This window comes from Scyliorhinus torazame, chromosome 8, assembly GCF_047496885.1.
Source record: "Scyliorhinus torazame isolate Kashiwa2021f chromosome 8, sScyTor2.1, whole genome shotgun sequence".
Classification (NCBI taxonomy): domain Eukaryota; kingdom Metazoa; phylum Chordata; class Chondrichthyes; order Carcharhiniformes; family Scyliorhinidae; genus Scyliorhinus; species Scyliorhinus torazame.
The window spans coordinates 220,963,602-220,987,910 of record NC_092714.1 but is presented as its reverse complement, the minus strand read 5'-3'; the positions used below and the strand labels follow the sequence as shown (position 1 = coordinate 220,987,910).

General features: G+C 43.7%; 1 protein-coding gene across 1 annotated transcript in view; it reads right to left on the bottom strand.

Annotated features, from left to right (window-relative positions):
- ada (adenosine deaminase) overlaps nucleotides 1-24,309 on the bottom strand; it is a 93,527-nt gene that overhangs the window by 14,976 nt on the left and 54,242 nt on the right. Inside the window, exons 5-6 of the mRNA XM_072514797.1 lie at nucleotides 16,072-16,187; nucleotides 12,465-12,589 (exon numbers count right to left, since the gene is read on the bottom strand). Of these exons, the coding sequence (XP_072370898.1) occupies nucleotides 12,465-12,589; nucleotides 16,072-16,187 (241 nt within the window). The remainder of the gene's footprint in view (nucleotides 1-12,464; nucleotides 12,590-16,071; nucleotides 16,188-24,309) is intronic.

Genomic DNA, 24,309 nt, shown 5'->3' with positions numbered 1-24,309 from the left:
AAAAATTGAAGGAAAATACTTGTATGTTCCTGCTGTACAGCATGAATGATGAATTTGCGTTCTTGTCACGTGTAACATTATTTTTCAGTCAACGTTTAGGTACGCACGGATGTCCTACTTATTTTATGCACATTATTTCAGCTAGTTTGTCCTTCATACACCATTGACCATGATATCAATAATAATTGATTGAGCCAGGTTTCACGTGCAAAGTGTTGAAAGATGACAGTCAGTCCTGTTTGAGCAGGAAAGGATCTGTTGCATGCTGGAAAAACTGCTTAGGCTGGTAAAACATAAACTTCCTGTTGGCCAAGGCAACTGTTTCATCATAGGTGCCTTTTCGGATGCGATTGTGCCATATATAGCGACTCTGCGTGAGGTTCTCCCGTGTCTCAGGGTGATGTCTTCAACGGGACATTCTGGTATCATTGAGGGCTATTAGTTTAACACCAGAAAGAACATCCGGAACAACTCCCCAACTGTGAATTCAAAGTGACAGCTGATACTCTCCAGGCTAGAGCCGCCGGCCCTGTGGTAGAATCCAATGGTGAACCACTATCAATGAGATAGCTGCAACAAGCAAACAGACAGATGGAAAAACAACAAGTCTGCGGGTCCAGTGGTATTCCAAATGTGGTCTTCAAAGCTGGTGGATGTTTGCTCACATCAAGTCTTCCTGCAATAATTCCATGGATTTGGTAGGAAAAATGAATTCCTTCCCAAATTCAATTGAAGCAGATAAATCATCCTGCGGAAACTATTGAGGTAGTTTCCTCTTATCAATAGTGGAGAAAATCCTGACACAGGGCGCAATTCGCCAAAAGTGGTCTCCGACGGGAAACATGGTGTGATTCCCGTCGGGTGGTTTGGCACAATCCAGATTGCAATCCACCTACACTTAGAAAACTTTTTGGAGGCTGGGGTGAACTGCACCCCGAATGAGGTGTGCGGGACCTGAAGACGCCGCAGGACCAACTCCTCAGAAATCGAGATGCCTTTTATAGGGACTCTCGATCTCAGACTGACACTCTGGTCCCACCCCACCCCAATCCCCCTTCTCACCGGCAAAGACCCCCCCCCCGAAACACCGTTTGCACTCGCAGCCCCTCAGGGAAGTGACACCCTGCGATGGGTCACAAAATGTACCCTATCCCCATGTCCATCCTGCATGCCCTGCGCCATAGCAGTGCCAACCTGGTAGTGTCAGGGTACTGCCCAGCTATGTCCCCGACCACCTGGGGGCTACACTGGCCTCCGAGCCTCCCCACTCCCCCCTTCATTTCCCAACCACTTTATCTGAGCCCTCTTCCGCAAGGTGTGGATGCTAGGCATATCAGTTAGGGAGGGAACCTCCACGTCAGGAACGTTGTCTTGCCAACTAAATTTGCGTAGTCTTAACAAGCACGTCATGTGAAGGACAAACACTCTGTGGACCGTCACCTTTTGTTGAGACTAATCCCGTTTTGTACCCGACAGTTTTTCATAGCTTGCAAAGCTGCCCTTAGCTATTCAGGTGTTGACATGGTCATCAATGCTCGAGAGGAGTGCTGCCGATGTAGGTAAATTTGTCAAATGCTTCAAACCTTTGATTATTGACTTTAATAATTGGCTTCACATAATGCTTTTGTGGCGCAGTTGATACTTGACGTCAGTCTTTTTGGTACTGCGGCAAGTCCTAAATGATCATGTACATTCATGTTCTACTGCATTTCTTGTTCTGAGCATGCATTTACAGTGATCAGCAAAAGGAGAGCTAAGAACCATAGCTTCAGGCACTTGGAATTTTGCTTGCAATCACCTCAATTTGAATGTGTTACTGTCTCCAGTATCTGACATAGATTCCACTTTCGTTAACACAATTTTTCAGAAAGCATGGCAGAGCCAATATGCTGAACAGGGTAGGAGCCAACATACAACCCCGTTTCACGCCACTTATGAATGGGAAGGAATCAAAAGACTTTCCACTATCCAGCAAATGTTGTTCTGGAATTTCCATACAATAATAAATCAATTTCCAGCACTGCCAAATATTCCCACACTCATCAGACCCTTATGACCAACTGTGTGTAGGCTTCAGTCAGATCCACAAAATGTTGAGTACAAATTGCAGTTACGTTTGTGGCACTTCAGGAGGGCGGACGCCCTTGCCTTTGCCTCCCTGATTGCCCGCTGTAGAATCCTGTTTGGCTGGCGGCCAGCAGCACCACCCAAAGCTGCAGACTCGCTGTCCGACCTCTCGGAATCTCTCCAAATTCGCCATCCGAGGGTCAGACGACGGCTTCCACAGAACGTGGGAGTCATTCACCCAATTGTTCCGGGACCTGTCTGTGGCCAACGAACTAGCAGAAGAATAGCCAGGTAGCCAAGAATCAGGGGGAAGTAGTCAAAGCATGAGAGGGAGAGATAGACTGGGAGATGGGGGAGGGGGCAGACAGCTAAATCTAAGAGGAAAGGAAAGCGAACCACAAGAGGGGGCGGGGGGGAAATGAGTGAAGAGCCAGGGAACAATAGAGAAGAACCAGAGAGGTGGGCGGGGGCAGGAGAATGATAGCTGGAAGGAGGGCACGGGAAACGATAACAAACTTGGCATCTACAGGAAGAGAGAGCGAGGAAAATCCCAGCGAAAGACGGGACGAACGGCTGAAGCAGAGGTGAACGCGAGACGACAACGGCAGCGAAATCCGTCCGGGAGAAGCAAGTGACAACACCAACACCAGACCCATTCGGGTATTGCCCACTGTAATTGTTTCTCCGGCACCCAAATGTATATCTACCTCCCCAGTCTCTCTTCCCCCCCCCCCCCCGCCCCCCACTACAAACAGATGCCTACTTATGTGTTACAAATAATATTGCCAATTGTACAGAGTTCCTGCTGTTGAGCTGGTGCATAATACCTTACCAGTTATTTTATTTTATTTCTTTTCTATTATTATTATTTTTTGGTATGTTTGTGTGTGCCCTTCTCTTCTAAATATATATATATATTATTCTGTGTACATAACTGTAAATTTACTTTGTTCAAAAACCCAATAAAAAAACATGTATAAAAAAAAGGTTTGTGGCACTTCTCCTGAACCCAACATGCAGCGAACACCATGTCAACTGTATCACGTCCTTTTCTGAGGCACTGCTGACTTTTGAGAGGGAGTCCTGTTTGAGACTGTGCCAAGCACTTTTAACAGGAATTTTGAAAGCATCTTCCTGGTAATGTTCAGAAGGTGGGGGCAGTCTGGAAGGCGCTGCCTGAGAGTGTGGTAGAGGTGGGTTGCCTCACATCCTTTGAAAAGTACCTGGATGAACAGTTGGCACGTTCGAGGCTATGGGCCAAATGCAGGCAAATGGGATTAGGATTGGCAGATCAGGTGCCTTCCATGTGGTGGTGCAGACTCAATGGGCCGAAGGGCCTTTTCTGCACTGTATTTTTCTGTGATTCTATGAGATTCCTCAATGGTTGTTGCACAAGCTCTATTATTTCCCTGCCTTTTGTAAAGACCACAAATGTCTTTTCAGAGTACCGCTCCTCCCAGCTGCATCCCATACGCCTCTTATTTCAGCCAGGCCTCTATCACAGTATGATACAGTATATGGAGATGAGGGCAATGATGTTTGAGTATCATAAAAATGTAGTTTTCATACAGTGGACAAGAGTAAATAAGATCAGCCTGGTTTAAGAAAAACCCCACAGTTGAACAGGATGGTGGTGGACTAGTGGTAATGTCACTGGACTAGCAATTCAGAGGCCCAGGCTAATTCTCTGGGGAAAAGGGTTCATATCCCACCCTCGCAGCGGGTGGAATTTAAGTACAATTAATAAATCTGGAATTAAAAACTAGTCTCAGTAATGTGACCATGAAACGACCATTGATTGTCATGAAAACACATCTAGTTCACTGATGCCCTTTAGGGAAGGAAATCTGCCCTCTTTACTTGGTCTGGCCTACATGTGACTCAACAGCAATATGATTGACCCTTACGTGCCCCGTGAAATTATGGTAAGCAACTCAATTCAAGATGGAAAACAAACGGCAGCCTTGTCAGCAATACCCACACCCCATGAGAGAATTAATGGAGGACGACCCAAGGCGTTGCAACACTTGTGGCCAGTGAAAATTGCTAGAATAGGAAACTGCAGGTCAAGCAGCAAACTTGTCGCCCTACCTGAGGGACCATCCCCATTGCCCTTAATAATTGCAGTCCTTCTGCAGTCCATGTGGTATAGGTACACCCATAGCTCCAGGGAGGGAGTTCCAGGGTTTTGACCCAACGACAGTGAAGGAACGGCGATATATTTCCAAGTCAAGATGGTGACTGACTTGGAGAGGAACTTCCAAGTGGTAGTATTCCCATGTATCTGCTGTCTTTGTCCTTCTATATTGTAGTGGTCGTGGGTTTGGAAGGTGATTCCCAAGGAGCCTTGGTGAGTTTCTGCAGTGCATTGCTGCTACCGTGCGTTGGTGGTGAAGAGAGTGAATGTTTGTGGAAAAGGTGCCAATTAAAACGGGCTGGTTTTTCCTGGATAGTGTTGAGCTTCTAGAGTGTTGTTGAGGGAAGTGGGCTGTATTCTATCACATTCCTGACTTGTGCCTTGTAGGTAGTGGACACGTTTTGGGGAGCCAGATGGCAAGTCACTTGCCGCAGGTTCCTGTCCTCTGACCTGTTCTTGTAACTGCAGTATTTATTTGGCTGATCTGATTCAGATTGTGGTCAATGGTAACGCCCCAAGAATGTGGATAGTGGAGGATCCAGTAACAGTAATGCCATTGAACGTCAAGGGGCGATTTTTTGATTCTCTCTCATGGGAGATGGTCATTGCCTGGCACTTGTGTGGCACAAATGCTACTTGCCTTATGTCAGCCCAAGCACATGGACTGCTTCAGTGTCTGACGAGTCGCGAATGGTGTTGAACATCAGCGAAAATATCCACATCTGACCTAATGATGGAAGGAAGGTCATTTATGAAGTAGCTGAAGATAGTTGGGCCTGGGACACTATGCTGAGCAACTCCTGTGGTGGTGTCCTGGGACTGAGATGACTGACCTCCAACAACCACCTTCCATTGTGCAAGGTAGGACTCCAACCAGTGGAGGGTTTCCCCTCTGATTTCCATTGATTCCAGTTTTGCTCGGGCTCCTTGCTGCCATACTTGATCGAATGCTACCTTGATGTCAAAGACAGTTACATGGTTCAGCTCTTTTGTCCATGTTTAATAATAATAATAATAATAATCTTTATTGTCACAAGTAGGCTTACATTAACACTGCAATGAAGTTACTGTGAAAGGCCCCTCGGGGTGTGCTTAGGTCTGGAGCACAAGTTATGGCACATGCACCGCCCCCACACTTAATAAATCACCCTGACTCCAAAAAAATAAATTAGAAGGAACGTTGCTTGCAAATACTTCAAAACTTGTCTCTTTTCTTCGCAGTTGCATACTACGTTCTGCCATGTTTAAGAATGGATGTGTTTATAGGAACAGGAGTTGATCATTTAGCCTCTACTCTGCATCCTAACTCCATACAAGCTTCTTCCATATCCGCTAATATCTTTGTTCTACAGAAATATATCAATGCCAGATTTAAAATGAATAATGGGTCCAACATCAGCTTCTGTTTGTGAAAGGCAGTTCCAAACTGCTATTCCAAACTGCTACCATACATTGTACATGGAAGCACATTCTAAATTCACTGTAAATAGCAAGCTTCTAATTTTGAAACTTGGTCCCCTAGTCCTGGACTTCACAGCCAGTAGGAATAGATACTCTTTATCTACCCTACCCCAGGTCATTTAAATATCTTGAAATTTTGATTAAATCACCCCATAATCTTCTAAATTTTAGGAAATGCAATCCTATTTTGAGGGTTAATTTACTTGAAGGAAATACAAACGAAGTCCAGGTATCATTTAGGTAATCTACTCTGCAATCTCTGCAAGTCCAGTATATTTTTCCTCGGGTGTGGCATCCAGACATGAACTCAGTACTCGAGTTATAGCCTAGCAGTGCTTTTTATAGTTGCAACATGTCTCTGAACTCTTTGTATTCTAGTCGTCTAGATATAAAGACTAATATTCAGTTTGGCTTTTTAGGGGCTTTTTTTTTTTTTTTAAACCTGTTCAGGACATTTCAATGATGCATAAATGTAGATCCCGAAATCTCTTTGGACTTCTGCTGCTTCTATAGCCCAGGCTCCTTTGAACAGCACCTGCCAAACCGGCAACCTCTACCACCTAGAACGATAAAGGCAGCAGATACATGGGAATACCGCCACCTTCGACTCCCCTCCAAGCCACACATGATCCTAACTTGAAAATATATCAGCATTCCTTCACTGTTGTTAGGTCAAAACCATGGAACCTTCTCCCTCACAGCGTTGTGGGTGTACCTACACCACACGGATGGCAATAGTTCACCATTACATTCTCAAAGGCAATTGGGGATGGGCCATAAAAGTGCTCGCCTAGACAGCAACATCCACACCCCATGATGATCCCACAAAATGATCTACCTTTTTTCGGTCCAAATTGGATGATTTAACACTTCCCTATTTTGAAATCCATTTGCCACCATTTTCCCAGTCTCTTAATCAATGTCTCTTCACAATTTTATGCTTCCATCTTACTTACATCACCCTTCTTTGTATCATTGGCAACTTGTGGAGTAGCATGGTGGCGCAGTGGTTAGCACTGCTGCCTCACAGCGCCGAGGTCCCAGGTTCGATCCCGGCTCTGGGTCACTGTCCGTGTGGGGGAAGTTTGCACATTCTCCCAATGTCTGCGTGGGTTTCACCCCCACAACCCAAAGATGTGCTGGATAGGGGATTAGTCACACTAAATTGCCCCTTAATTCAAAAAATAATAATTGGATACTCTAAATTTAGAAAAACAAATCATTGACTACTTGTGTATGTGGCTCTCTAAACCATCATCTATGTCATTAATAGTGAATAACTAAGGCCTCACACATCTCTCTAGGACAGCATTATTCATATCTTGCTAATTATTCCTATTCTGTCTCATGGTACTCAGACAATCTAACAAGGTCAATTATTTACCTGAAGTTCAGGAACTTCAATTTTAGTTATGTTTTTATGAGGGACTTTATCAAGTGCCTTTTGGAATCCATATAAATAACATTGTATCAAATGCCTTTTGGAATCCATATAACTAACATTCCCCAACACAATACTTTAGTCACCTCTTCATAAAAAAAATTCATTAAAAAATTCAATCAGGGATTATCCATTCTTCACACTGGCATCAGGAAAACAACATACCATTTGGGACTCAATCCTGGTAATAAAGGATGCAATCCATCCCCCCTACACATTACCCTTCCTCTGTTCCTCACTTTGAACAGCCTCCAGTAAAGGTGGCACGGTGGCACAATGACTAGCACTGCTGCCTCACAGCGCCAGGGGCCCAGGTTCAGTTCTTGTCTTGGGTGACTGTCTGTGTTCAGTTTGCACATTCTCTTCATGTCTGCCTGGATTTCCGCTGGTCACTTCAGGTACTCTGGTTGCTTCCCAGAGTCCAAAGTTGTGCATTTTGGGTAGATTGGCTATGCTAAATTAACCCTTAGTATATGTGCAGGGATGGGGTGCTCTTTCGGAGAGTCGGTGCAGACTCAATGGGCAGAATGGCCTCCTTCTGTACTGTAAGGATTCTATGGATTCCTGCTCCAACATGCTAAAGTTAATTTACGGAATCTCTTCCGCCTGTTAATTAACCAATTGTCCACGATTCCTTAGTAAATATGGTCAAACTAGAGATTATTTATGATCTGTTGTATGCATTTATAACCTTGTAAATAGCAATAGGTAGCTCTATGTTCTATGTAGCTTCACTAGGATGGTGGCTCCTATTAAGATATGCGTAGTGCTGTTCCTGGCATGCCATTCTACAGTTTCCAAAGAGCCAATATTAATTTCTAGGGATGATAGCGATGCAGCAGATAATGGAATCATAGAACCCTAGAATCCCGGCCCTCTGAAAGAGCACCCTACCTAGGCTCACTCTCCCGCCCTATCTCCGCGACTTGGTAACCTAACCTACACATTTGTGGGCACTAAGCAGCAATTTAGCTTGGCCAATCCATCTAACCTGCACATCTTTGGACTGTGGGAGGAAACTGGCGCACCCGGAGGAAACCCACGCAGACACAGGGAGAATTTCACACAGACAGTCACCCAAGATTGGAATCGAACCCAGGTCCCCCACGCTGTGAGGCAACAGTGCGAAACACTGTGTCATCATACCTGCCAGACCAAGAGGTTCCAGATTGTGGTGATATAATTCTGCCGCAGTTGATAGTCCGTAAAAAAAAAAAAATGTTTTAATTGAGAGTTCCCAATTATTAATTTTCCAATCAAAGGGCAATTTAGCTTGGCCAACACACCTAACCTGCACATCTTTGGATTGTGAGTATGATACCCATGCAGTACGGGGAGAATGTGCAAACTCCACACGGACAGTGACCCAGGACCGGGTTTCGAACCCGAGTCCTCAGCGCCTTAGGCAGCAATGCTAACCACTGTACAACCATGCCGCCCAATAGTCCATAAAATCTGATAAATGCTCAAGTCATGCTACAGTTGTACAGAACCTTGGTAAGGCTGCACTTGGAATATTGCACACAATTATGGTCGCTACACTACCAGACGGATGTGGAGGCTTTGGAGAGGGTGCAGGGGAGGTTTACCAGGATGTTGCCTGGTCTGGAGGGTATTGGCTGTGCAGAGAGGCTGAATAGACTCGGACTGTTTTCATTAGAACGTCGGAGGTTGAAGGATGACCTGAGGCGTCTACAAGATTATGAGGTGCATGGATTGAGTGGATGGGCATGCACTCTTTCCCAGGGTGGAGGGTGTCAGTCACCAGGGGGCACAGGTTTAAGATCCGTGGGGCAAAGTTTAGAGGAGACTTGCGAGGCAGTTTTTTTTTTTTTAAAACAGAGAGGGGGAGTGTCTGAAACGTGTTGCCAGGGGAGGTTGTGGAAGCAGATATATTAACGCTGTTCAAAAGGCATCTCAACAAATACATGGATAGGATGGGCAGAGAGGGTTATGGCAAAAGAAAATGCCGAGGGTTTTGGCCAAGGGTAGTATCATGACCAGTACAGGCTTGGAGGGCCGAAGGGCCTGTTCCTGTGCTGTATTGTTCTTTGTATTCTACAAAGCACAGTAAATGAAGAGCACTCTCATTTTGCGTTATTGAGAACTATATGGTGATCAAGTTTACAATTCATGTGTCAGGTAGTCCGTGACCAGAGTTGAGCAAGACAACAAGTAGGCCACTAATTGTTTGTTCTCTCACCTTCACCAATGGACCAATTTTGGCGATAGAGGACATTGAAGGCTTTATCCAATGTGCTCTTTAGGCACTTACTTTGGTCGTGTTTCCTCCAACATGGAGGAGTTCTAATTTATCAGTGAGGGAGGAAGAGATAGCATGGTGGTGTTGGGAAGTTGGCACAGCAAAGCCGTTCCATTTTGTGTGCCAGCATCCAGCATTTGGTGAGGAGAGCTTTGCAGTTAATTGCATTGGCATTTCCCAAGCCTGGTCATGATCATTGATTGGTCATTACCACTTCAGAAGGCTGGTGTCACGTGTCATAAAATACAGTGGACATATCACGTACCCATCTCTGAAAAATGTTAGTGAATTAGTTTGACAATTCAGTTAGATCGTAATTGTCTAGATCTGTTAAATTTAATTTCACAACTTGCTATGCTGATGGAACCTGTAATCTTCTGATTTGTTTGTTTTTTTAAAAATTCATTCATGGGATGCAGGGGTCACTGGCCTTATTGTCCATCCCTAACTGCCTTCCAATTTATAGGGCATTTTTAAGAGTCAAATACATTGCTGTGAATCTGGAGTGGCAGATTTACTTCCCTAAAGAACACGAGTGAACCAGATGGGGTTTTATGATAATCGACAATGGTTTCATGATCACCATTAATTTTAATTCCAGTACAGGCTTGGATGAATTCAAATTTCATCATATTCCATGGCGGGATTTGAACCCGGGTCCCCAGATCTTTCCCTGGGTCTCTAGATTACAAGTCCAGTGACAATACCACTATGCCACTACATTAAAGTACCATAACCATAAAGGTTACCACATATTAAAAACTCCATTAGGCCTGAACTCCATTAACTCCTGAATAGAAGTATTTTAAGCTCTCTCTGCACTGTTTAAAGGAGTGAATAATTGTAATACCTGCCGTTGATGTGATGGCACTGCCATTTGTTGCTTATGGAATCTGTGTGGCGGTTATATTTTAGGGACCTTTATGGAATTACACTCTTGAGCCTAGGTCCTTTTTCAGAACTAATTGTATAGTATTTTGGAATTGGGGCCCTAAACACTTCTTGTGAGTTTCGCTAAACTGGGACAGGTTTTAAAAAAAAGATTATTTGGGGTTTTCCTCTTCATCCAAGATCACACTAAGTGCTTGCAAAGGCTCTGTTCCAAAAATAAAAGAGCTCTGGCCTTCTATCACCACAAGAAAGTTGGATGCTTGGAATAAACATGTGTCTGCTGTATTTATTCTTGAACCAAAGCAACTACCAGGAAATAAACTTTGCAGCATAGTTTGATGATTTGACGACGACCTGTTCAAATATGGGTGGGTGTCCTCTGCTCTAAGGGGCAGGGAAGGTGTGCAAAGGAGTTGGCGACTTGTCAAGTGCATCCTCAAGGAATTTAATGACCCACCGACCCCACAATTGTCAATAAGGTATGCGGAGGATGAGCACAAAATCTCTGCTATAAACCTATGATTCTAAACAAGTCAGACCTCTATCTATCAAACGCTCAGTAAATTAGGTCATCTATTTTCAAGTTTAAAATTCCAACGGTCCTTTTCATGCAATCTTAAATAGCAAAATTATCTATCTTGGTCCTGTATCTGTACTTAATTCTTCTTGCCCAATATTCAATTTCCCCTGCACACAGGAGTGACTGGTCAACAAATGATTCATCATCTTAAATCACAGCTGCATTGCAATATGGGTGGACTGGAAGTACAGATGACATGTTGTTGATGAACATCATTTATTAGACTGCTGTCATAAAGGATCATAAATAAATGTCACCCATGGCATTGTAATTTGGAGTTTTGAGCACAGTTTAAACCTTTGATGCCAAGATGCAATAGTATTTAACCTGCTCTATCCTTTTAAGGTTGATACAAAGGTATTACTGTGGAGCATATACCAGGATCAGTTTGAGTCTGATTGCTGAAGAAAGTCACTGTTGATTAGATGTGGTTTGCAAATCCTTGGCTTCTGCCATTGGGGAGATGCCAGATTATGTTGTTCGGAAAAAGCAGCATGTAAAGGCTGGCTTGCTTCCATTTTATATCGGCTTTGGGAATGTGGAGGTCATACACTATTTGACATTTATAAAGAGATTACTGTTCGCGTTACTAGATGATTGAGTAATGCACATAGCCTATATTCACACTTCACTACAACAAATTTAAACTCAAAACTACTGTGTATTGTGTTCTTGCTTCTTCAAAATAATGAGTCAATCATTGAAGGTGTGTTTAAAAAAAGAACATTTGCGCAAGACAGGAATCACATATTAAAGCTCGCAATTATTTAGTGAAATATATTGGCTTGATGTCCAAAGAATGGGGCATTTCGTCATCTGTACAGTTGCTATTTTCTAGTTTTTAAATACAAACCTGAATGTGGGAGAACAGTAGAGGGACTTAGATTAGTTTATGTTTTCTTTTTTACTTATTTTGATTTCTTTATTATGACATTTTTGAGGGTTGGTTTGTGATCTGTGATGTACGAAATTATGCTTCTATGTGTCATGACAATATTTCTTCTAACTAGTGAGCAAAATTACTTCTTGGGCAGTAAAATATTGGCAGCATTTGATATTCAAAAGGATCTGAAAGCACATTTTAAATCATACTTATAATGACTGGCACCATCTGAGCACATATGACCGACACCATCTGAGCAGTCAATCAAATGCACAACACAACAAGTCAGATGGGGAACACAGCCAATGAAGTAATCAAAGTCTCCCAAACGTGGGAGGATATTCTGTCTGCAAAACATAAACTGATGCAGCTCTAATACAAGCATGTACCCAAAGTATGGTTTACAAACCCAAAACTTTCTCAGGGGTTCTCCCAATCGGCCAGCTAGATGTTCAGCAGAAACCTTGTTTATGTCGTGCACCTAGGGTTTTCACTTATGATCCAGTGACCAGGAGAACCCGAGGATGCTACAGCGAAGGGATCCTCTACAGGAGTGTATACTGAATGCACTCTTATGATGACGTGCAGCAGGGGTGCACAGATGCATTCTGCAACAATCACTACCTCATGTAATCTTCAAGTTTCCAGAAGGCAGAAATGGAATCCATCTTATTTTTGAATTTTGCTTCAATCCAGCATTCCCCATTCAGTTAATTCACCATGTTGAGGAAAAACACCTACCTCATAGGCCTTGCAATGGCCCGACTTGGTGCCACAGTTTAAAGACTCGTCACCTGCCAAGTCGATGCCCACAACACCTTCATTGTGATATTTCTTACACAGGCGCACAACTTCAGCAGACCATTCTGAAAATACATCAATACCATCACTTTATCTTTCCATGATTGCATTCTTCAAAGACGTAGCATTCTTCAAGGAGGTAGCATCATATCTCAATATTACTTTCAATAATAATGTACCTCATTGATTTAATTAGCAGCACTCTTCATCTTTCCTTGCATCAACGACTATTCATATTTATGGAGTACTTATAATGTAACAAAATACCAAAGATACTTCACAGGAGCATTGTAAAACAAAATTTGACATGGAGCCATAGAGGGATATTGTGGCAGATGACAAAAACCAGCTAAAGGAAAAATGCAGCCTCTCGAAAGGAGGAAAGTGTGTTACAGAGATGAAGAGATTCGGCAGACAGCTAAAAGCATAGCCACCAACGGTGCAGTTATTAAAATCAAGGATTCTGAATAGATTAGAATTAGAAGAGCATAGATATCTCAAGAGAATTGGAGAAGATAACAGAAGTAGATGGGGGTAGCCCATGGAGAGATTGGAAAACAAGGATGAGAATTTCTTTACTGGGAGCCAATGCAGGTCAGGAAGCAGAGGGCTGATGAGTGAATGGGACAGTGCGAGTTGGGACATGGGCAGAGTTTTGGGTGACCTCAGTCTTCAGAGAATAGAATATGGAGTCTTGACCAGGAGTGCAATGGAACTTTCAAGACATCCAGGAGGATTTCAGTAGCAGATGAGCCTGCTCCGGACTGAGGCAGGCAACACTACAGAGTTGGGAATAGTTGTTCCTGTCTTAAGACTAAACAGAAACGCGTTTAGCTCATATGTGCTACAGAGAAACAGCAACTTCAAGCCATAGTATGCAGGTAGGGATTGGCAAGCTATTGGCAAAAGTGGAACAATTCAGAAAACAATTGATCGACATTGGCTCCCAGTAAAGAAATTCTCATTCTTGTTTTTTGGTGGAAACCCAGCAAAGTGAAGGAGCTAAAAACAGCAACACAAGTGCAAAAGGGTAATATGAAAAATTAGTAAGGGATATCAAAGTTAACAGCAAAGGTTTTGTAAACATATTATGAATCGGAAGGGGAATATGGGTCCATTAAAGACAAATACAGGCAGGCTTATAAATGGATAATAGGGCAGCACGGTGGCGCAGTGGGTTAGCCCTGCTGCCTCATGGCGCCGAGGTCCCAGGTTCGATCCCGGCTCTGGGTCAATGTCCGTGTGGAGTTTGCACATTCTCCCAGTGTTTGCGTGGGTTTCGCCCCCACAACCCAAAGATGTGCAGAGTTGGTGGATTGGCCACGCTATATTGCTCCTAAATTGGAAAAGATTAATTGGGTACTCTAAATTTTTTTTAAATAAATAAATGGATAAAAAAGAAATGACAGACTTAATAAATAACTGGAGGACGTTATATCCATTTCACATGCAGGAAGAATGCCCGTCCAGCTACAGTCCTGTTAGATTATCAACTGTTGGCAAGTTCTGTCATCTGTCAGAAACAGATAGAGTGCTTGAACATTTATACAAGTATCAGTTAAAGTAGAGGTAAGCAGTGGGAATGCTTCGAAGGAGCATTTGGTACGAGACAAAAAGGCAAAGACTCCACTTGTACACTTAAGCAACTTCAACCAACAGATGACGCAAGATCAGGATCCTTCACTTTCCATTGCTGCTCGACCTCATGCAAAGTATTTTTTACAAAATAAAATCAGCTACTTTAGTCAGACAGGACATGCACATCATAAATCCATGCTGATTTACTGAAATAAAAGACAGAAATTGCTGGATAAATTTAGCAGGTCTGGCAGCATCTGTGGAGAGACACTGTGGAGACTTTAAAAAAATCTTTAGTCCCATTAGTCTCTCCATGAATGTTTTCATTACTTCTATTAAATCCAGTATGTTTCTCTCCTTGAATTTTTTTAAGTTCCCTCGGACCATTAGTACTTTGTACTCTTCCTGCATGAGAAATAGATATAAAGTGCTCAAAGTTATTTGTCAAGCCTGTCATTTATTTTAAAGTTAAAGAATTCTGAAGAGGGGTCATAAGGACTCGAAAGATTAACACCGTTTCTCTCTCCGCAAGATGCTGGCCGACCTGTTGAGTTTATCCACCATTTTTTGCTTTTATTTCAGTTAATCCGCATGGAGTTATGACATGCAGGTCTTGGAGGACTAATGTAGCGGACTTATTTTTGTTGTAAGAAAAGCTCTGCATGGGACCAAGCAGCATAGGAAAAAGTGGGGTATCTGGGGGCTGGCATAATCGGGGAGAATTTTGGGGCCATGGAAAATGGACAAAACAAACCCAAGGCCTTCCAGTATTGGGAATGTGGTCCTTTGTTTTGGTAGCATGGGAAGGAATCCAACGTCCAGCAGCAATAGGGTAACTGGGCAGAAAAATCAGTGCATCGCTCTTTGCCAGTGGGGATGTCCTCTGTGCTCCTTCTCTCAGGGTTCCCTCACCATCTGCTACTGACCTCATCCTTCCTCTTAACTCACCACCTGTATCTTGACCATATACCCTGAAACACCAGCACCAAATACCAACTGAGCTGGTTGGCAGCCAGTTGAAGGAAGGAAAACGAGTGCAGGCCAGGATCCAATAGCAACAGCAGGTTGATGAGGGGAATTAAAATCACATGGAGCAACAATCCTTTCTTCTACCTCCAGATCCTAACCTTCTAACCCCTTCCCTCAAACTGAACTTGGAAATAGCTTTTAAGGACTGACCTAATCTTAGATCAATTCCACTTTCCTGCCTATCCTCATTTCCCTAGACTCCTATATAGATCAGAAATCTGTATAATTCAGCCTTCAATGACCTGGCCTACACTACGCACCCGGGTAGAGAATTCCAAAGGTTAACGATCCTCCAATAAGAGAAATTACTCAATTTCCATCTTAAATTGAAGACCTCTTATTCTCAACTTACGCCCCCAGTCCTAGATTTCCTCACGTGGAGCAACACCCTCTCAGTATCTGTGCTGTCAAGCCCTTTCAGAAGCTTACATGTTTCACTGAGATCACTTCTCATTCTTCTAAACTCCAACTGATATAGGTTCAACCTATTCTACATTTCCTCATAATCTCCTTATCCCAGGAATACAATGTAATTCGCAGCACGGCAAGCTGGCACAAAGCTCGGAAGGTAATCACAAGACAGACTGAAGGGATTCCAGGTGGATTAAGGTAGCAATAACATTGATGGGAGGGAAACAAATGCAAAACATACCATCGGCATACCAAAGCTAGAAGAAAGTTATACTCCAGTCAATCCAGGATAAGCCTAATCAAGGGATCGGTGAGGTAGCATCATTGTGTTTGGAGATCAGCAACTGGGACAGAATCACAGCTCAGTATGATAAGTAGAAAATTGAATAATGCAGAGAAACGTGACAGATAATTGGCAGGTGGTTCAGGGAGCAAGTCTGACAATTGCTGAAAATGCTCCAAGTTAGAAATAAAATTATAAATAGATGGGACAGATGAAAATATATTTATACCAGCAACAATATACTACCTGGCATATGACGCATGCAGCAAAGAATGGATCTCGCCTTGATCTTAAAATCCTTTTCTCCTTCCTGGAAACCCTGGTTGATGAGATGAACCACTTCATCTGGAGTTAGGTCCCCTCTGATTACAAACATTAACACACAAAACAAGTCAGACTCTAGATAGCTAGTTGTCACATCAAATAAGAGATAGATTATAAATATGTACAAAATGCATTTGATTAGAGTCAAGCCTGGATAAAATGTCAAAACTTATATTGAGACTAGTTCAGTTCAGTAGTGTTACACTGTACATATTTTTATAAAATACTGAAGATCCATTAAAAAAAAAAACAAGAATCCCTACAGTGCAGAAGGAAGCCATTCGGCTCATCGAGTCTGCACCAAATTCCCAAAAGACCCTGCCCAATACCCAGGCAACCAATAGAAAGACTCAGGTCCTGAACAAAAAAAGGTTTCCCACTTGAATCCACCATATGCCATGCCAAACTTATTCTGGTTTTCGATAGGGTGGCAGATTGAGTGTTCTTCAGAGAGGGAGGATGGATTCTATTACAAAAACAGGTTCAAAAATTCCTCTGAAACTGCAAGGTTAACAGTGTTCACTGCTATTTAGGTGCAAACACCACATCAGTCTCAGGCGAGAGCGATGCGCAAAGAAATCTGCCACCCTATCGAAAACCAGAATACGTTTGGCATGGCATATGGTGGATTCAGTTGGAAACCTTTTTTTGTTCAGGACCTGAGTCTTTCTATTGGTTGCCTGGGTATTGGGCAGGGTCTTTTGGGAATTTGGTGCAGACTCGATGAGCCGAATGGCTTCCTTCTGCACTGTAGGGATTCTTGTTTTTTTTTTTAATGGATCTTCAGTATTTTATAAAAATATGTACAGTGTAACACTACTGAACTGAACTAGTCTCAATATAAGTTTTGACATTTTATCCAAGCTTGACTCTATAAATATGTACAAAATGTAAAGAAATCAAGAGATTGCTTTTCATATTTGCCCATCCACTTTGAGCTTTGTGAAAAAGGAATCTCACTAATTTGGTCCTCTCACTGAGTGATGCAAAGTTCCTGTTCTTGTATGACAGATACAAAGTAAGCTCATCACAGGAATTTTGAGTCCAATTACCTGAAAGGTTACTTACTGCCCATGTGGCACTGAAAATTAAACATTACAATATGATGTCTCATTCCTGCAATGTTTATTGTTGAGAGATCTTTAAAAAAAACACTTAACTGTTCTCTCCATCTAATCTTGCTTTCTCTTTCGATGTTTTTTGGGGCATTGACTTAATCATTCTACCTTCCACTCCTTATTCAGACCTTGTGCTGTTTGTTTCACAATCTGATTGGTTGAGGAGATAGCCAATTGCTTGCTCTATTTACTCAGGTTCTAGGTTCTCTGGAGGGGATTTCCACCTCAAACTTGCAGTAACTCAGCCCAAACCCCTTGGAGATTAAACAGGCAAAGGTCAAATATGACTAACGATAGGTCCTGTACACTGATCAGTTTCAGGGATTTTTGTGTCATTTAAATATAGAAAAAAGTCCCAAGGTACTTCAGAGGTGCTTGCATAAATTAATTGTGTTACGATCCCAGTTGATGTCATAACTGGACGGGATGATACCAGAATGGAATCCTGGCTCAAAAGACCGGAAACTTATACTATTTTTAAAAATAAAATGTAGAGGAACAGAGTCACAGGACCATGAATGAGCTTTGACAACAAGGAAAATGTTTTTTTATTAAAGATGAACAAATTGGATTATAATACAACCTTTAGCTTAACAAATACACAGATTTAACTAATAACATAGATTGCAAAGTACATCTCAAACCAAAATGAGTCTCATCATCACAAAAAGTCCCTTTCAAGCGCACTGTGCTCAAAAAGACATTCCGCTCTGAACCCAAGTTAGTGTCTGTGGTTTTCTCCTTAGAATCCCCCCAAGATGGTTGCCACATAAGAGTTTCCAAACTGCTAGAAACACACTTTGAAATCTTCTCGAATGACTGCATTCCAAATTCCAGGCCAGGTTTTCCGAATGACACTTTAAAACAAAGCTTCCTCTCCACTTTTAACACTGAATCCAGTCCCAGATCTTACCCCAACCTCCTAGTTTTCTTTCTCTTGATTGCTGTGCAAACTGCTCACAATTACTTTAACTCTTGATTCCCAGGCTCTTATTAAAATTGCATCAGACCTTCCACCTGTGAAGTCAGTTGTCCCACTTTAAATTTGGTTGCTGTAATTGTCTCTTTAACTTAGAACAATGGATGCTCTTCCTTAAATTCTTCTGAAAAATACCTTGGCACAGAATCACTAAATTAAATGTGCTTAAAACTATAATATTATTTCTAATGTTTACCAATACAAATCCCTTAAAAACTACCTTTGTTTTCCTAACAATTGTTAGTGTATCCATTAAAGATAATCAGTTGTGCTCATAAAATGCCTCATTTACTCATACTAGAAGCGGCATTAATTCATATGCAGGGATCCATTCTCTGTAAATAAAGAAATGAGTTCAAGTCTTGCACAATTTCTGTTGAATTACCCAGGAACTTGGGAAATCAAGGCTGCAATTCTCCAGGGAGAATTCAGAATGTCCAATTCACCTAACAAACACGTCTTTCGGGATTTGTGGGAGGAAACCGGAGCATCCGGAGGAAACCCATGCAGACACTGGAGAACATGCAGACTCCGCACAGACAGTGACCCAAGCCGGGAATCGAACCCGGGAACCTGGCACTGTGGAACAGCAATGCTAATCAGTGCTACCGTGCCGCCCATTTACAGATTACAGGCGATTGCCATAAATTTGAATCTGATTAGTGGGCTGGAAGCCGGCCTCCCAGTAAGCTCTCCCCACCCCCACCCCGCCTTCAAGCGGGAAGTCATATGGGCACCAATTAATACTGGTCTTGAAAAGCAGGGACCAGGGCAACCAGACAGTGCTGAGAGTGCCGGGGCCAACCTAGGATTGACCTAGCAGCTGCTGAAGAACTGGGGTTACCGCAGAGGCTAACCCTCTGGGGCAGCACGGTAGCTTCACATCTCCAGGGTCTCAGGTTTGATTCCTGACTTGGGTTACTGTCTGTGTGGAGTCAGCACCTTCTCCCCATGTCTGCATGGGTTTCCTCCAGGTGCTCCGGTTTCCTCCTACAGTCCAAAGATGTGCAGGTTAGATGGACTGGCCATGATAAATTGCCCTTAGTGTCCAAAAAGGTGTTAGGAGGTTACTGGGTTAAGGGGATAGTGTTGAGGTGTGGGCTTAAGTAGGGTGCTCTTTCCAAGAGCCAGTGCAGACTCGCTGGGCCAAATGGCCTCCTTCTGCAGTGTAAATTCTATGATTCTACGAGAGGCTAAAAACCAGGACGCCCATCAGGCCATGGAGGGGGCAAGAAGACAGCACTATTGTCAGGTCTCTACAGGATACACTGGTCTTTTAATGAGCTGTTGGACTACATGTGCCTCTGAAGACTCGGATTACACAGGGAGATATTGCGGCATCGGTGCCAAGTCCTTGCAGACCTGGTGCCAAGAGGAGGAGGAGAACACCTGCTCCCAGTAGCCGTGAAGGTCACGGCTGCCCTGAATCTTTTCGTCTCAGGCTCCTTACAAGGCTTGAGCGGGGGCCTGTGCAGGGTTTCACAGATAACAGCACACAGATGCAACCGGGATGTGCCCTGGGCATTAAACTACATCACCTTTCACCTGGACCAGGCCCATCACAATGCCCAGGCAAGTTTCTCGCCATGCCCCTAGGGGCAAATTGATAGCACCCATATCACCCTTGGAGCACCATCTCGACAAGAGGCTGCCCTTCATCAACAGTAAGGGGTTCCACTCCCTAAATATTCAGATGGTCTGCGACAACCAGATGACCATCATGCACGTCTGTGAACACTCTTCACAGACATGAGCACATGACACTTATATCCTGGGACACTCTGAAATAACCGGAGCCTTTGAGGGTCACCCTAGGATGAGAGGTTGGCTGGTGGGGGACAAATAATTCTCTCTTCCAACCTCTTCCATCAGGCAGAAGTTATAAAAGTCTGAGAACACGCATACGCACTAACAGATTCAAAAACAGCTTCTTCCCCACTACTACCAGATTCCTGAATAGCTCTCTTGTGGACTGAACTGATCTATCCACGCATCTTCTCAACTGTGTAGCACTGCACTCCGTATGCTTCATCCAATATCTATGTCTATGTATTTACATTGTGTATCTATCATTGTGTGTGTCCTATGTTTTTGCGTATCTGTCATATATCCTGGAAGACAAAGGACACGGGGTCAGCCTTTAAGAATAACACGGGTGTGGGAGATGAGAGACTTGCTTGAGACTTGTCATCTGGATGAAGTTGCATTAGACTCTCAATTCTTTGGCCAAGCCGACCTTGCTCTCTGCCACTTCTCAACCTGGAGCTCTCCCACGGTGTCAATTGCCCTCTCCCCATAGGGAGACAAGACTCGGGCATCCTCCCGCCCATTTTTTCTCACTCCTCCTGCTGTGGGCTTTCCTCTCCTGCAGGGACATCGTGAGAAGCCACTGGCAGATATTGGGGATTGGTAGCATGTGACATGTGGGCATTGCACCTAGCCAAGGAGGATTTGTGATAGGGATTGTTGTGGGTAGGGGGAGTTCTGAGGAAGATGCTGGGAAGTTGGGTGCTGGGAGCCTGTGTGGTGGAATTAAGGGGCTTAATGCTGAGATACCAGGGTTTATGGATGGGAGTGATGCAGGGGCAGGCAGGTGGGTGCTCACCCATGCAGCTCAAAGGAGGTTATTCATCTTCTTCCAGCATTGGATGCCAGTCCTCCAGGTGAGGCTGCTGGCACTCCGCTTCTGCCACCTCTTTCCAGGCACAGTTCATGGAGCTGGCTGGTAGTCTTCTGCCAACCCTCTGAATAGGGTGGCGAGCCTCTCCTTCACGGAATCCAACATGCGGTCAAGGTCTGCATCCAGAAACCTTGAGACAGCTCTTCTTCCATCCTCTTGGCTGGACTGATAATCAGAGCTGCAGGGAGCGTTCACTGGTAACAGCACTCTAATTTTATTCAGGAGAATTGCGACCCGAGAGTTTCTTGTTCCTTTCCCCATGGTATTGCCTCAACCAGTCAGTCAAATTGCCAAACAATCAGCACTCCTTTCGCAAGTGGTACAGATTATTGCGATCATTTGAAATTTGGCATTCTTGGGCCTGATGAGTGCAAGATGAAAAGCTTCAGCAAGGTGTCTTTCTTTTCAGCACCATTCAAGTTCTGTGCTGACATGTGACTGTATTATTCAATAAACCACCACCACCCTCCTTTCAGGTGCCGCAGGACAAGTTGTCACTTACTGAATTAAAAAACACCTCTTCCCATTCACCACCTCTTAAACGTGTCCCCTCTGGTTATTGGCCTGCCGGCCAATGGAAACCGCTTGCCCCCATCTACTATATTAAATGCCTCCGATTTTGAACACCTCAATTAGACCTCAACTTAATCTCCTCTATTCTACAATGAGAATAACTCCAGCTTTTTTTAGTCTCTCCATATAACTGAAGTACCTCATCTCTGGTATCCTTCTCATAAATGTGCTCTGCAACTTCTCCAATGGCGTCCTCAAAAACAGCAAATGTACAGTAGTTTTACACTCTTAGCAAAATCAAAACCAAAGATAATTTTCTTAAGCTATTTCAAACCTAAAATTGATCATTGAAGGTAGATGTTCACTTCTGGTGTGGTGAAGCAATACCACAGAATGTTAGCTTTAGGCTAATTGATGTCTGCAATACCGAATATGACAACACAAAATACTTCTGGTGATGGAGATGCCCATCAAAGCAGCATAGGTTAATCACTGACCCTGTCCAAAAGGTTTGACTCATATCTCCAATCTGCACATCAGTTTCAGTTAACACCACTATTCAAGACAGTTTAATACAATTTATATGGCACTGAATAGCGTATGACACACAGGAACTTGTAAAGAATTGTCAGGAGAAAATACATTCATACATGCTGTTGATTGTAACCTCATTGTGTAAACATTTAATCTCTTTTTCAGAAAGACACTCTGGCTGTAACAGTCAAATTGTTATGTTATCAATAGTATTTTCGATCACAATGGCCTTGGCCTTTAAAAAAAAATTAATTTATGGCATGTGGACCTGGTTGGCATTTATTGCCCATCCACAATTGCCCTTCAGAAGGTAGTGGTGAGTTGCCTTCTTGAACCACTGCAGACCCAGAGGTGTAGGTACACCGACAGTGCTGTTAGGGAGGGTGTTACAGGATTTGTCCCAGTGACAGTGAAAGAAAAGGCGACATTTTTCCAAGTCAGGGTGGTGAGTGACGGGAGGGGAACCTCCAGGTGGTGGGGTTCCGAGGTATCTGCTGCTCTTGTCCTTCTAGATCGTAGCGGTCATGGGTGTGGAAGGTGCTGTTTACGGAACCTTGGCGAGTTACTGCACTACATCTTATAGATGGTACACATGGCCGCCACTGCTCGTTGGTGGTAGAGTGTTTGAATTTTTGTGGAATGGGGAGCGATCAAGTGGGTTGCTTTGTCCTGGATGGTGTCGAGTTTCTTTCGTGTTGCTGGAGCTGCACTCATCCAGGCAAGAGGAGAGCATTTCATTACACTCCTGACTTGTGCCTTGTAGTTGGTAGACAGGCTTTGGGGGAGTTAGGAGGAGAGTTACTTACCATAGGATTCCTTTGACCTGCCCTGGTAGTGACTGTATTAATATGGCTAGTCTAATTCAGTTTCTGATCAATGGTAACCCCCAGGATGTTGATTGTGAGGGATTCAACGATAGTAATGTCATTGAATATCAAGTAGTGATGTTTAGATCCTCTATTATAGGAGGTGGTCATTGCCTGGCACGAATGCTACGTCAGCACAAGCCTGGATATTGTACGGGTCTTGCTGCATTTAGACATGGACTGCCTCTTTATCTGAGGAGTCGCAAATGGTGCTGAACATTGTGCAGTCATGTGCAGTCATATATGAAAACCCCCTCCGCAAACATATCCACTTCTGACCTTATGATGGAAGGAAGGTAATTGATGGAACAGCTGAAGATGGTTGGGCCTAGGACACTATCCTGAGGAACTCTTGCAGTGATGTCCTGGAGCTGAGATAATTGACCTCCAACCACCACAACTATCTTCCTTTGTGCCAGATATGACTCCAACGGGCAGCACGGTGGCGCAGTGGGTTAACCCTACAGCCTCACGGCGCCGAGGTCCCAGGTTCGATCCCGGCTCTAGGTCACTGTCCGTGTGGAGTTTGCACATTCTCCCAGTGTTTGCGTGGGTTTCGCCCCCACAGCCCAAAGATGTGCAGGCTAGGTAGATTGGCCACACAAAATTGCCCCTCAATTGGAAAAAATGAATTGGGTACTCTACATTTATTTTAAAAAATATATATGACTCCAACCAGCGGATAGTTTTCACCCCGATTCCCATTGACTCAGCTTTAGCTGGACTCCTTAATGCCATACTCAGTCATATGCTGCTTTGATGTCAAGGACAGTCACTCTCACCTCACCTCTGGCATTCAGCTCTTTTGTCCATGCTTGAACCAAGACTGAATGAGGTCAGCAGCTGAGTGACCCTGGCGGGACTCAAACTGAGCGTTCGTGAGCAGGTTATTGCTGAGTAGCTGCCGGCTGATAGCACTATTGATGACTCCTTCCATCACTTTGCCGGCGATGGAGAGCAGACTGATAGTGCGATATGTGGCTGGGTTGCATTTGTCCTGTTTGTGTACAGGACACACCTGGGCAATTTTCCACATTGCCGGGTGGATGCCAGTGTTTTAGCTCTAATGGAATAGCTTGGCTAGGGGTGCAGCAGGTTCTGGAGCATAAGTCCTCAGTACTATTACCAGAATATTGTCAGGGCCCATAGCCTTTGCAGTATCCAATGCCTTCAGCCATTTCTTGATATCACGTGGAGTGAATCGTATTGGCTGAAGACTGACATCTATGATGTTGAGTACCTCCGGAGGAGATAGAGATGGATCATCCACTCGGCATTTCTGGCTGGAGATTGTTGTGAACGCCTCAGCTTGTCCTTTGCACATATGTGTTGGGCTCCTCCGTCATTGAAGATGAGGATATTTGTGGAGCCTCCTCCTCCAGTGAGTTGTTTAATTGTCTAAAGAATTGCCAGTAACAAAGCATATGGCACTAATGACTACAGGATATTTCTCTCGATTCAGAGCAGTCA